This window comes from Eriocheir sinensis, chromosome 4 (assembly GCF_024679095.1).
Source record: "Eriocheir sinensis breed Jianghai 21 chromosome 4, ASM2467909v1, whole genome shotgun sequence".
NCBI lineage: Eukaryota > Metazoa > Arthropoda > Malacostraca > Decapoda > Varunidae > Eriocheir > Eriocheir sinensis.
In genome coordinates this window covers 26,870,528-26,883,135 of record NC_066512.1, presented here as the reverse complement: position 1 = coordinate 26,883,135, position 12,608 = coordinate 26,870,528, and the positions used below count along the sequence as shown (strand labels likewise).

Sequence of the window (12,608 nt, the reverse complement as noted above, 5' to 3'; positions counted from 1 at the left end):
GAAGCATAACATTTAAGAACAGTTGAGGCATGTGATGAGAATTGTTATGTGCTAGTTAAAATATCATAAGTTAATTTCACTAACCGTTAAAACAAATAATAAGGGATAGCTTATGGGTTATAAGCACACAGATTTCTTGTTCTTGGCTCCTTGATTAGCTTCTTACGTGTTTCTTATGTACTGTTTGCCTTTGTTTCCAGACAAAAATGGACAATAGAGAGTACAAGAATGGTGCAGAATTTGCTAATGATGTTAGAACTATATTCACAAATTGTTACAAATACAACCCTCCTGACCATGACGTGGTAGCCATGGCAAGAAAGCTACAAGATGTTTTTGAAATGAGGTGAGTATTATTTTTGTATTGGTTTGGCCTCAGGTATTTTCTCCTGTATCATTAAGAAAGAAAGGCCAGTATACCAGCTAATCTTCTAAAAGAAACCATATGCAATACCAATATTCAGCCCATACATAATGTGGGAGCTATCAATCAAATTGTACTTTGGTTTCAGAGCAGTTGAGTGATATTGTTTCATGGCTGAATTGCAACTTGACTAATGATTATTAAGTATATCTTCAAGCATTAAGTACACATATTACTTATAAGATTTAAAAAATGTGAGCTGTTGCTTGGTAAATGCAAAGTAGAACATCAAGTTTGATATTATAATGGATTAGTAGCATAAATTGATGGCTTGAAGGGAGGCAGGTCTGCTATACTGTCAGTTTTACCATGTTACAAGATAACCTGCAATTTTTCATTCCACAAACTTTTTTTAAGAAGTTCAAAGGAAGAGGTTTGACCATAATAGTGCATCTTGTGCATGGCAGAGTTGCAGGTATTGTGTTGCATAGTTGCATACTAAAAGTAGGGTGCCAGGCATCTTCATTCAAGAACACCTTTCCTCAAACAGGTATGCCAAAGTACCAGAAGATGAGCCATTTGAAATTCACCCAGCCACAGACTCTGAGGAGTCTGACAGTGAAAGTGAAAGTGAAACAGACGACTCAGAAGACGAGAGAGAAAGAAAACTTGTTCAACTCCAAGAGCAACTAAGACAAGTTCAGGAGCAAATGAAAGTGAGTTTTGCCTTATTTCATTTTATAAAATAAGCTTAGGAAGGATAGTGTATCCTTTAGTTTAATGAAAAATATGATCCAGTAAGCAGTAACTCATGGCTTAAACTTTGCAAGAATTTATATATAATTTTATGTCAGACCGTTTATTCTCCTTTTTCCCTTTTCTTACAGTTATTAGTAGAGGAGTCTTTGAGAAGAGGGAAAGAAAAGAAGAAAAAAACTAAGAAGAAAAGTAAAGACCGAGAGAAAATGCTATCAGACCTCCCAAACTTGCCCATGTCTACGGCGCCTCTAGTTAACCAGAACACACCTGCGGCGGCCGTGGTGGCGGCCTCTGTGGCGCCATCTAGTGTACCAGCACCCGGCCCAGTTCCTGCTAAACCTAAGAAAAATAAAACTAGTAATAATAAACAAAAGAGACAACGGTCTAATGCGAGCAAATCAAAGAAGAAAGCAGCTGGTGGTCCCTTGGGCATGGTGTTTGACTCAGAGGATGAAGACAATGCTAAGCCCATGTCCTATGATGAGAAGAGGCAACTTAGTTTAGATATAAACAAACTCCCTGGTAAGTAATACATTTTATTTGAATGTCTTCCTCATTTTCTGATTATGAGTTTGAATGGTTGAAACAAGTTTGTAAGTGAAGTTATTGCTCACCCCTAAAATATGTAACCCCAATCTGCATTCTCCCTCATGAGTGATTTTCGTCTTCAACAGGTGACAAGCTGGGAAGAGTGGTGCATATCATCCAGACCAGAGAACCATCATTAAGGGATTCTAATCCTGATGAAATAGAAATAGACTTTGAGACCTTGAAGCCTTCAACCCTAAGAGAACTGGAAGCATACGTTGCCTCTTGCCTCAGGAAAAAACCTAAGAAAATGATAAGTGAGTATAATGCTATTTTGTTACAGGATCAGATATTAAGTTGAATAATGATTGTACACATTTTTTTAATGATAACCTTAAAGTATCTAGAGTGGCATTGAAATACATTTTTGTTTCATAACACTTAATACACCTTCACAGCCCGACCTGAAAAGAAAAATGTCCTTTCTAAAACTAAAGAAGAATCTATGGCTGAAAAGAAGCAGGAGCTTGAAAAGCGATTGCAAGATGTAACTGGTCAACTAGGTAATCCAGCAACAGCAAGAAAGACGCCCAAGAAAGGTAAGTACCGTTCACAGACCCTACGTCCTCCTGCCTTCCTTTCCCTGGAGTTCCCTACATGTAGTGTTTCTAACCTGCTCTGTGGAGCTATTGATTCCTTGTTTGAACACTTGGGAAGCACTCAGAAGATTAAAAGAAGTATATATTTGAGTAATAACTGTAAGCCCCAAAGAGGAATATTTGCTTTTGTAGCTCTCCTTGATTAACCAAAACCAAGACAAAGGTTGTGATGCTTTGAGGCTTGCTGGATGAAACAGTACAGTGTGTTCATGCATGTGACAGTCAGTGAGAGCCTGGAAAACTTCATATATATATTGGTAGTCTAGTGCAAGGCTAGGTCTAAAAAGTTGTCACTTGAAAGATTTTCTTGGTCTCTGCTGTTACACAGAGTCAGTCAACAGGAGTACAATGAGTTTTTAGCCTTGTTGATGTCATGCATGATATTTAAGGTCTTTTCAGCAAATTCTGATTTCTTTTGCTCTTTGGATGTAATATTAGTTTTCAAAGGTAAGATGGGTACCAGATCATTCCAATGAAAAAGATAAATGGAATGTTCCTAGAGAAGAGTAGAAAGCTGTTTGCTACTTTCATGGACCTGGAGAAGGCTTATGACAACATTAACAGGCAGGGTTTATGGAATGTCCTGAAGATACATGCTATGGGAGGGCAGGGATCAGATCTTGGTGCAACAATGTGAGTTCCTCGGTGCACATGGGGAGCTGAGTGAGTTATGGTGGTGGTATAGGTGTTAAAACAGGGTGTGTGATGTCACCTTGGCAGTTCAGTATTTACATGGATGGTTGTACAGAAGAAATGAAAGCCAGAGTTTGGGATTTAGATGCAAGGCTGAAAGTGTTCGGTAGGAGGCAGTTCATGGTGACAGGCTTATTTGCAGATGATACAGTGTTTGCAGGAAATGAAAGGATACTGCAGAGGATTGTGGAGACATATGACAGGGTGTGTAAGAGGAGAAAGTTGAAAGTAAATGTAAGAGTAAAGGTATTGGAAAGGACAATTTTGCAAAGCCATACAGAGTTAGGGCAGAGAACACAACATAGTGACAGGGTTTGTAAGAAGAGAATGTTAAAAGGAAATATAGGCAAGAGTAAGGTAAAAGTATTGGATAGGGGAAGAGAGCAGTCCACCAGTTTTGCAAAGCTGTAATGAGTTAGGGCAGATAACATGACATAGTGTAAGAGGTTGCAGAAGAGAACACTGAGGAAATGATTGGGTTTACATACTTTAGGATAGTTTTATGGAGGTATAAGAGCACGGATGGAGAGAGTATCGAAAGGCCGGCAAGTGCAAGGTGTGCTGTACAGGTGTAAAAGGAAGTGTGAGCATGGGGGTAAAGAAGGGCACAAGAAATAGCTTTATCCTTCCAACTCGTATATATGAGAGACATGGACGTGGATTGTAGCACAGAAATCACGAATATGAGCAGTGAAAATGAGCTATAGAAGAGGTAGGTGCATAGGGTGTCCCAAAATGGGATATAGGGAAAATAATGATGTGTATGAGAAATTTGATGTGGTTGTGACAGCAAAGGGAGTGGATTGTGGAGTAGTTTAATGGGTAAAATGTGATGACCTGAGATGGCTTGGACTTGTGGTGAGAATTGATAAGGATTGCATTGCGAAGAGCATGTATGTGGGCAGGATATGGGGATACCACCTGTGAAAAGGATCACTAGTGTGGACAAGTATTGGATATGTGTGTATGGCAGGCGAGGAATTGAATGTTCGGAAAGGGAGTGCTGGAACAGATAAAATTGGCAGTGCTTCTTCCCTGACCATGACTTGGGAGATCCTGTAATGGGACAAGGCAGGATAGATATAGATAGATAGAAGATTGCAAAGGACCAGTAGGTACCAGGTACCATGCGGATTCTGTGGTATGAAATAGGGACGGTCCCAAACTAGGACTTGTGTTAGGAAAGAAATATTTATGTAAATAACTCCTTAGCTATGAAAATGCTTATAAATGTGCATTTCTTGAGAGAGAAGAGTGGTAGGGAAAAATTGTTTCATTCTTTGACTCATGTGAAATGGCTTAGTATTGGAAGGTATACAGTGTTGCAAGATAGTGATGTGACAGTAAGAGGAAAGAAACAATTTGCTGGATTGGCATGAGTCAAAAGGTTAAGGTTAAGAGCACTGAAATTAACATTTTAAGGAACATATAAAAGGTATTAACGGATCATTTGTGGACAGAGTAGGAAGTGAGTATGGAAATGTGTGGAGTATGGAATCATGTGAGGGTGAATCGAGGAGTGTGTGCTCAGGTGCTCTTGCCGTTTTTCTATGATTGTGTGGACAAGAGTCTCAAGAGTTTGTGACAGTGGAAATGGTGAAGGTAATTCGGAAACAACTTGTAGCAAGATGGCCAGAGATGCTTAGTTTAGGGATAAGGGAAATTTGAGAAAAGACGAGTAACTGGTTGAGATAGACAGGGTTTGTGATGCAGAAGGAATAGGAGAATATTTATGTTATGTGTCATTGTGTATTTATGTGTTCACTCATCAAAATTATTCTTTTACAGAGGAAAACAAGAGTGTAGATGTGGTTGGGGGAGGCACGTCACGATTAACAGAATCCAGCTCCTCCTCTTCAGATAGTGATTCATCATCATCATCATCTTCATCATCATCTTCAGATTCCTCAGACTCAGAAGCAGGTTAGATGTGCATTTCTCTCCCTATGGGATAAGAGATTTTATATCATTGTGACCAATATTGTTACGTCATTCAGCTGATATATTTTTCCCATTTTTTATTCATTTGTAAATAGTCAGTTCATTCCCAGTGTGCCAGATGATTTTGGCACATAACCTATTTATATTATAAGTTAAGCTGGGGCTGTTGGCATCCACCTAGCCCCAAACATGACAGTGCTGCCTTTCACTTTTCCTTTACGAGCCTCTGCTTATGCTCTCCCCTGTTCATACTCTCTTTTATTTCCTCTTCTCTCGTCTCCCATCACTTGTCTCTCTCTTCTCTCCTCTTCTCCTCTCTTATTTTCTTTTCTTTTTTCTCCCATCACTTTCTCTTCTCTCATCTTCTCTCTTCTCATCTTCTCTCTTCTCTCATCTTCTCTTCTCTCTCTCTCTCTCTCTCTCTCTCTCTCTCTCTCTCTCTCTCTCTCTCTCTCTCTCTCTCTCTCTCTCTCTCTCTCTCTCTCTCTCTCTCTCTCTCTCTCTCTCTCTCTCTCTCTCTCTCTCTCTCTCTCTCTCTCTCTCTCTCTCTCTCTCTCTCTCTCTCTCTCTCTCTCTCTCTCTCTCTCTCTCTCTCATTAAATAATAGTTATGTTAATGGCTTGTCTCTCCCCACCACTGTGGACACAAGAACAAGGCACAAAGATTGTACTGTAAGGATCAGGCCAGAGTGCAGGGATGTGTTCAGGGGTCAGCGAGTTTGTGCACCAAGATGCATTGTGGATTGGCATGAGCGAGGTCAGGCTGGGTCACACTTACACGTGGCAGACTGTGTGAATGGTGGCTTATTGCTCACTGTTTCACTCGCACCAGAGTGCCAGAGGGAAATGAAAGGTTGGGTTGGCCAGAGGGAAATTCAGAGGGTAGAGGTTTGTTTCGTTGCATATTGTCATCATTTCAAGGTTTTCTGAGTTTGAGGGCCAAAGTCGTTCCTGTTCAGTTTCACTGCCTTGGACCAAGTGAGCACATGATGCTGCCGGCTTGCTGGCCTCCAACACATTGTTTGCACTCACTGGCTTCATGTGGTCTGGATCCATAGGCCACAAGGTATCATCACAAACCCACTGCAGAGGGTATTTAACCCCTTCCACTGAACTTGTCAATCCGCAGTGTAAACTCTTGCATTGCAGTGGCTAATGTGCTGATACCTTGTTCTGTGGTGGAAGGGGTATAGCATACCAGTACCTGAGAGCGGGAGGATCTGATAAAAAGACTTGTAACATCAGCTAAGCCATCCTTCCACCCTAGTGCAGTAACCTCTCAAAGAGTGAGTGATTGTATGAGTGCAAATCCAAGAGTGAGGATGTTAGCAGTGTTGTATCTGTTTCAATACCAGTATTGAACAATGGTGCATCATAATTCCAGTAATGTATAACTGTAAAGCTCCATCTAAAAATAGGCTTAAGTTCTTTATTTAAAGAATTTGTACTTTCACAATATTTTTTATCCTACAAAAATACATAAAATTTTTGTAACCTTAGGTGATGCTGTGAGATAATGTAAGGATTGTAATGATTCTCCATGGATGTATGGGCAGGATTTGACTGCCGCCACATCTTTTAGGTCTAGTATATCTTCTGTATTTAGGTGCGTTTGCTTAATTTCAAGTGAGCAATAAGCTATCAGTTGAACATTGCCAAGCGTTATTGTGAGCCCGTGGCCAGACCACCACTGTACATATGAACTAAGAAAGTGGTATGTACTCCTCCTGGTGCATCACTGTCAACTTAACATGTGTTTGTGTCTTTATTAGCAGATACAAATGTTGTATTATAAAAATAAATGAGTCATCCTTCTAATTAACTATTTCTTTGTCCCATGTCCCCTGGACACAGATTGCACTCTGGTGATCCTCATTGAAAACACTGACTTGAAGACATTTCCTGAAACTCTTCACTTACCATTTCCTCCATACCTTAATGTTACCTAGGTTATCTTATATCCAACCTCTATGCTGCATCTGATGGTAAGTAGCCATTGAACTTGTGATATGGTGACATGCCTTAATTACTTTATTTTTTCTTTTTTATTAAATTTTTTTTGTCCTTTATTTTTATCATTATGATTGTAGCCAGTGAATTGAAGCTGCATTATCAAGGTATCAAGAGGAATCTTCAGTCATTACAAGAGCATGAAGACCCTCTCTGGAAGTGTAGGACTTAGATGTGTTTCTAGTGTTTTCATGTTTCAAGCTTTTGAATTGTTAACTGTCAGGATAATGTCTTTAGCTTAAATATTCATTTTAAGTGCTTAGGGTGAACTTGTTCATGGCTTTGGTAATACAAATCAGAAAACTTTAAGGTGGTTGGATAAGTAAGTTTGTCTGTCATTTTTCATACTCAAAATTCCAGAAGAGCTAGCGTTGCCCTCTGAGAATTATGCTTCTTCAGGCTGTGTGATGTTATTAGAAACTATAAAAAAAGATCACTCTAGTGAATTTTTTACTTAACGTGAAACTGACAGACTAACTTATGTCCTAAGATTTTTAAAAATTCCATTCATTTAGTAAAATTTCAAGTTTGCTGCATCTTCCACGGTTGGATTAGTGATAAGGAAGTAATAATTATCACTAAGAATACGGATTTTTTTTTTTCTGTAAAGTTGTGAAGTCATGAAGATGGAAAAAAAAACATAAGTTAGTGTTCCTGGAAGGTCATTCACTTGGCTATGTAATAAAATATGCATTGTGTGTTCTATAGTAGTTACCCAGGAGACGACTGTCTTTTTACAAAAAGAAAAAAAGAAAAAAAATTAGCTGACTAAATTCTCTCCCATTGGTTGGGAGCTTCAACTTACTTCAGCACCAGTACTTGCATAATTTCCCAAAAGCCAGAGGTAATGCTGGCTTTACATACACAAATCAACAATCCTATAGTTTAGAGATGATCCACAAGGAGCCCCTTTGTGAAATTTTGTTGCCCGAGTCAATTCATTTGAGTTAAATATTGTATGAAATATGTATTGCTTCAGTAACTAATATTGGCACTATTTTTGCATCAGTAAGTCCATGTCAGTATGTAAAAGGGAGGATAAAAGTAAAAAATAAACTACACAACTGGCATTCGTATGACAGTATCAGTGTGTCATATTCTAAGGTGGCTGTATAGAAGTGAAGATTGAATAGTAAATCTTCAGGAAGAGTTTTTGTTATGGGAGGAGTTAAGGTTCTAATAGTTAAGTTCTACATTACTTCCTAGCTTTAGTTATGTCATAACTTCTAATGGGGAAGCTAACGAGGCTGTTGAAGTAGTATAAGAAATGACCAGCATTTTGTTGTAAGGAAACTGGATATTAAACTGATTTTCATTTTTGATACTTCATAGCAGTTTGTATTTATAGATCATAATTCCAACCTTTTTCTCTTAAGCTTATGAGGGGTCCAGTCAATTGAATTAAAATAACAATGAAAGAAAAATATGCAGTGGAATGGACTGAACTGTCCTGAATGAGCCACTCACCTCACGCTGTGCTGTATGAACTCCAAGCCTGGTGCTTAAATTGGCTTTTCAAGTCAGTTCATTCAACCCTCTTCTGCGTCATCAAGTCAATCTTAAGTTTGTGAACCTAGCTTGCTTGCAGTCTTTCATTTCACACACCTTTCCTCATTAGTCACAGACATTTGTGCAATGTCCATATTGATTTCTGTCTTCACCTCAGAATGATTTACGTTCATGAGGGGCATCATGGCTCATCATCTTTCATGGTCATGCCTGAATTAGCCTCTGATTAGTTTTATTGAGCGGCAGTCTTTGTTTTCTACACTATTTCACTTATCTGTGCACTTGTAAATAAGGGTGGTAAAATTTGGCACTTGCATCATAAATAAAGGCCAGCCTGTGCAGTTAGTAGGAACTGTAAACACAAAAAGATATGAACAATTACCTTCCTGTGTCCAGAAACAAGACTTTTAAAGTAATAGTCAATTTTCATTGTCTTTGTTTATTGTAAGCCTCCCACACACTCATTATAGTCCCAATGAAAGTAGTGCTGGTGTTCGTCTGTGGCAAATATTATTAGAAAGTACCTTTATCCAAAGACAGCACAATTGTTCAAATAGTGCAAGTTGGTGGAGGATGTCACTGCCCCAGCCTGTATCAGTGGCCATGGCAAGCTTGTAGTGCAGGTCTGTCCTGTAAGGGGACCTGTTTGCCTCCATAACTCATTAATTACACATGTATAAAGCAATTAAGCCCCCATTGCTGCAGCACTTCAATACTTGAGTGCACACATGCATTTTTAATGCTTCAATAAGCAGTGTAGCAAAGAATGTATTGTCTTGCCTCTTGCAACATCCAGTGGAATACAAGAACTTATTTAAGGTACATGCCTGGTCTCAAATTATGAATAATGAATAGAGTATTATTATCCTGCTGTGAAGGCTATAAGGAAGGGGCTTAATTGAGTGTTACTGAATAAGTAGATTGTTGTGTGGGGAATTATTTCAGATAGTTGAAGAAATTTTAACATTGAAGGCCACCAGCTTTGTTATGCTTCACCCAAAATTATTGCATTTATAATCTATATCATGAAATCAAATCTTTATTCATAAATAATAGATAAATCTGAAGTAGCGTAATGCTGCATCTCATCCAAAGTTCTTAAGCACCCTTGTCATTTGAAAATTAGGGTTAAGTTATGAGCAAAAGAATTAATGAGTTATTGATTACAAGGGATGTTATAAAGATTTATGATGGAGGAAAACTGCTTAGTGCAATAAAGTCTTTCTATGAGGATGCATCTGCATGTGCCAAAGAAACAAGTGAACAGTTTGAGATAAAAGTGGGCTTAAGGCAGGGGTGTGTCATGTCACCGTGGTTGTTCAATATTTATATGGATGGTGTCATTAGAAAAATGGAGGGCAAAGTTGGGGAAGTTGGAGTAAAAATGTTCGCTGAGGGAAGGAAGTGGGTACGGAATTCGATACTGTTTGCTGATGACACAGTGCTCATTGCAGAAAATGAAAGTGACCTACAAAATTTGGTCATTGTTTTTGATAGTGTCTGTAAAAGGAGAAAGCTGAAAGTAAATGTCAACAAAAGTAAAGTGATGGTTTGTGAGCGAAGTAGGAGTGAGGTTGCAGATTTTGTATGCCCATATAGAGTGGGAATTGAAGGTGAAAAAGAATGCAAAATAATTTTGAATGGGGAAGAAATGGAGGAGGTCAATGAGTTTAAGCACCGTGGATCAGTTATGTGTAAGCATGGTGGTACAGAGGGAGAGACAAGAGAAAGGGTATTACAAGGAAGAAGGGTGGTAGGGTCTTTGGAACGAATCATGAATGGCAGAAGTGTGAGCATGGGGGTAAAGAGGGATTTGAGGAATACAATAATAGTACCAACCCTCACATATGCAAGTGAAATGTGGGCCTGGAATGAAAGTCAGAGGTCTAGAGTGCAGGCAGTGGAAATGAATTATTTGAGGAGTGCTTGTGGTGTGAGTAGAATGGATGAAATGAGTAATGAAAGTGTGTACGAGCGTTATGGAATGTGTCACGGGGGTGAAGGGAAGAAGTGTGGAGTGGTGGAAGAAGTGAAGCGACAGTGGTTTGGCCACATGGTGTATGTGAGTGAGACAGAGGGAGGGAATGCTAAAGGACGACCTCCAGTGAAATGGAGAGATAGGGTGCAGGAGTACGTTAAGGAGAGGGGGAAAGATCTTTGAGAAACTTTGAGCAGGCAAGGAGGGAGTGTCTGGATAGAGAAAGTTGGAAACTCTTCTGCCGTGGCCATCCCCTGGTGGGAGCTCCTAGGAGAAGGCGTCGATGTAATGACGATTGATTACAAGGAAGATTATTAATGATCCTTAGAGACAATGATGGAAATATAGTAGTAGGCTGGCCATAAAGGAACATTCACACGAAGATAAAGGAGAGTGTTGGCCTGACTAATTGCATGTGATGTATGCAGACACATTTTTCACCAGTATTAACCATTACCAAGGGAAAAATAAGTCATCACTACTAAATGATCATATGTTACTGTGAAAAGAAACAACTGTGAAGTGTATCATAAGTGAAAAGGCCTATTAATCCCAGAACACAAACCCAAAGATATGGGTGATATGTGAGCACTATACGGGTTCTGGTCCTAGCACCTCGCCCTGTACCATAGCTTCCAGTCTAATTGTGCTGTGGCCGAGGGAGGTGGCATCGCACAACTGTCTTTGGATTTCCCCTGAGTGGATTTTGGGGTATTAGCCCATTTTTGTTTGTCTCCAGTACAGTTTGTAGTCATACCAGGAGGCTGTGGCCGCACCAGCTGAGGCTCCCATGACCCACTTGTGTGTAGGCCAACACTCAACTCTTCAGCTGCTATATTATCTGTACCTCAAATTTTATGTTCATGAAGTAAATTTTGGTGTTTTTTGTAATTTTTTGGTCACCCCTTTAGTATTAATTTATTGTTCTCAGTCACTTATAAAAGGAACAAAAGTATGACAGTTATATTTTCTGCGTTTTTTTTATTTTTTTTATTTTTTAATTTTTTTATATGGATTAGAACAAATTTTCTTGATTTTTCACACACACAAAAAAAACTGAGTATTTTTCACCCAGGGGTTTGTAATAGTTTGACTCAGCATAGGGTTTGTGTTCCAGGGTTAAAGAGAAAGATAAGCAAAGCAAAATAGTTTTCATGGCCTAATTGAACCTTTCTGTTGTCACATCAAATGAAAAACTAGGAATAAAGCAAATACCAGATAATTTTAGCAACACCTCTCCTCCCGAAATTGACCTCTCTTTTTGAACACTCCTTTGATCTCCATTCAGGAGCAGTGAGTAGCGGGCTTTTTTTTTTTTTTTTTTTTTTTTTACGCCCTTGAACTGTCTCCTTAGCTGTAAGAAGAGAAAAAAAAAGTGTAAATAGCAATTATAGCCCCACAAATATATCTCACGAGCATAACAGGACTCCAAATCGGTGTCTGCTTGATTTCAGATGCAAAATAGATTATTCATGAGAGGACATTTCAATTGTTAGGTTCCTTCATGACTAATTTTTTTTCTATTTTTTTTGTTTTTTGTCATCTGCGTAATTGGCCTCCCTTGCCTTACCAGATTATTTTTTCATGGTAACATATGTTCAAATGGCTTGATAGGCAATAAGACTGAAGTGCTAAATATATCAATCGTGCGGGTTCAGTAATTTTTAGATATCATTTACAGACCCAGTTTAGGAAGGAGGAGGAGGAGGAGGAGGAGGAGGGCTTCATATATTATTCAAGAAAACAGATAAAGTCAAGAGAGATTGTTGAGTGTAATGGGCCTCACTAGACACCCACACAGTTTGTTGCCCTGCTTGCTGACATTACGAAAGCTGTATAATTCATCCCATCAAAGGTCTGGGTTCACTTCGCTTCACAAACAACTTCACAGACAACTTCACAAACTTCATCCCACTCCTGCTATTCATCACTTTGCGCATCTTCCATTTCCATGTTTTCATATCCATGTCTGCTCATCAAGGGTTTGGGTCTATCAATTTTTTTTATTTTCTTTCGATGTCCTTTCACGGATCTCAACAATAAGAATAAAAATAATGCCAAGGGTCATAAGAAGGCATAAACCCGTCCAAAAGTCTTCTCAGGACCCCCTTAGCTTCTCATGAACTTTGAAATAGATTATTGATTATTTTTCTGGGTACAACCTCATC

The 12,608-nt window shown here is 39.0% G+C and overlaps 1 protein-coding gene across 10 annotated transcripts in view; it reads left to right on the top strand.

The window, feature by feature from the left end:
• The window catches only part of LOC126981261 (bromodomain testis-specific protein-like), a 54,415-nt gene that overhangs the window by 31,117 nt on the left and 10,690 nt on the right, over positions 1-12,608 (top strand). For all 10 annotated transcript variants that reach the window (XM_050832193.1, XM_050832185.1, XM_050832160.1 and 7 more), the window contains 6 exons: positions 201-346; positions 915-1,080; positions 1,252-1,645; positions 1,798-1,968; positions 2,110-2,250; positions 4,792-4,926. In XM_050832193.1, coding sequence (XP_050688150.1) covers positions 201-346; positions 915-1,080; positions 1,252-1,645; positions 1,798-1,968; positions 2,110-2,250; positions 4,792-4,926 — 1,153 coding nt within the window. The remainder of the gene's footprint in view (positions 1-200; positions 347-914; positions 1,081-1,251; positions 1,646-1,797; positions 1,969-2,109; positions 2,251-4,791; positions 4,927-12,608) is intronic.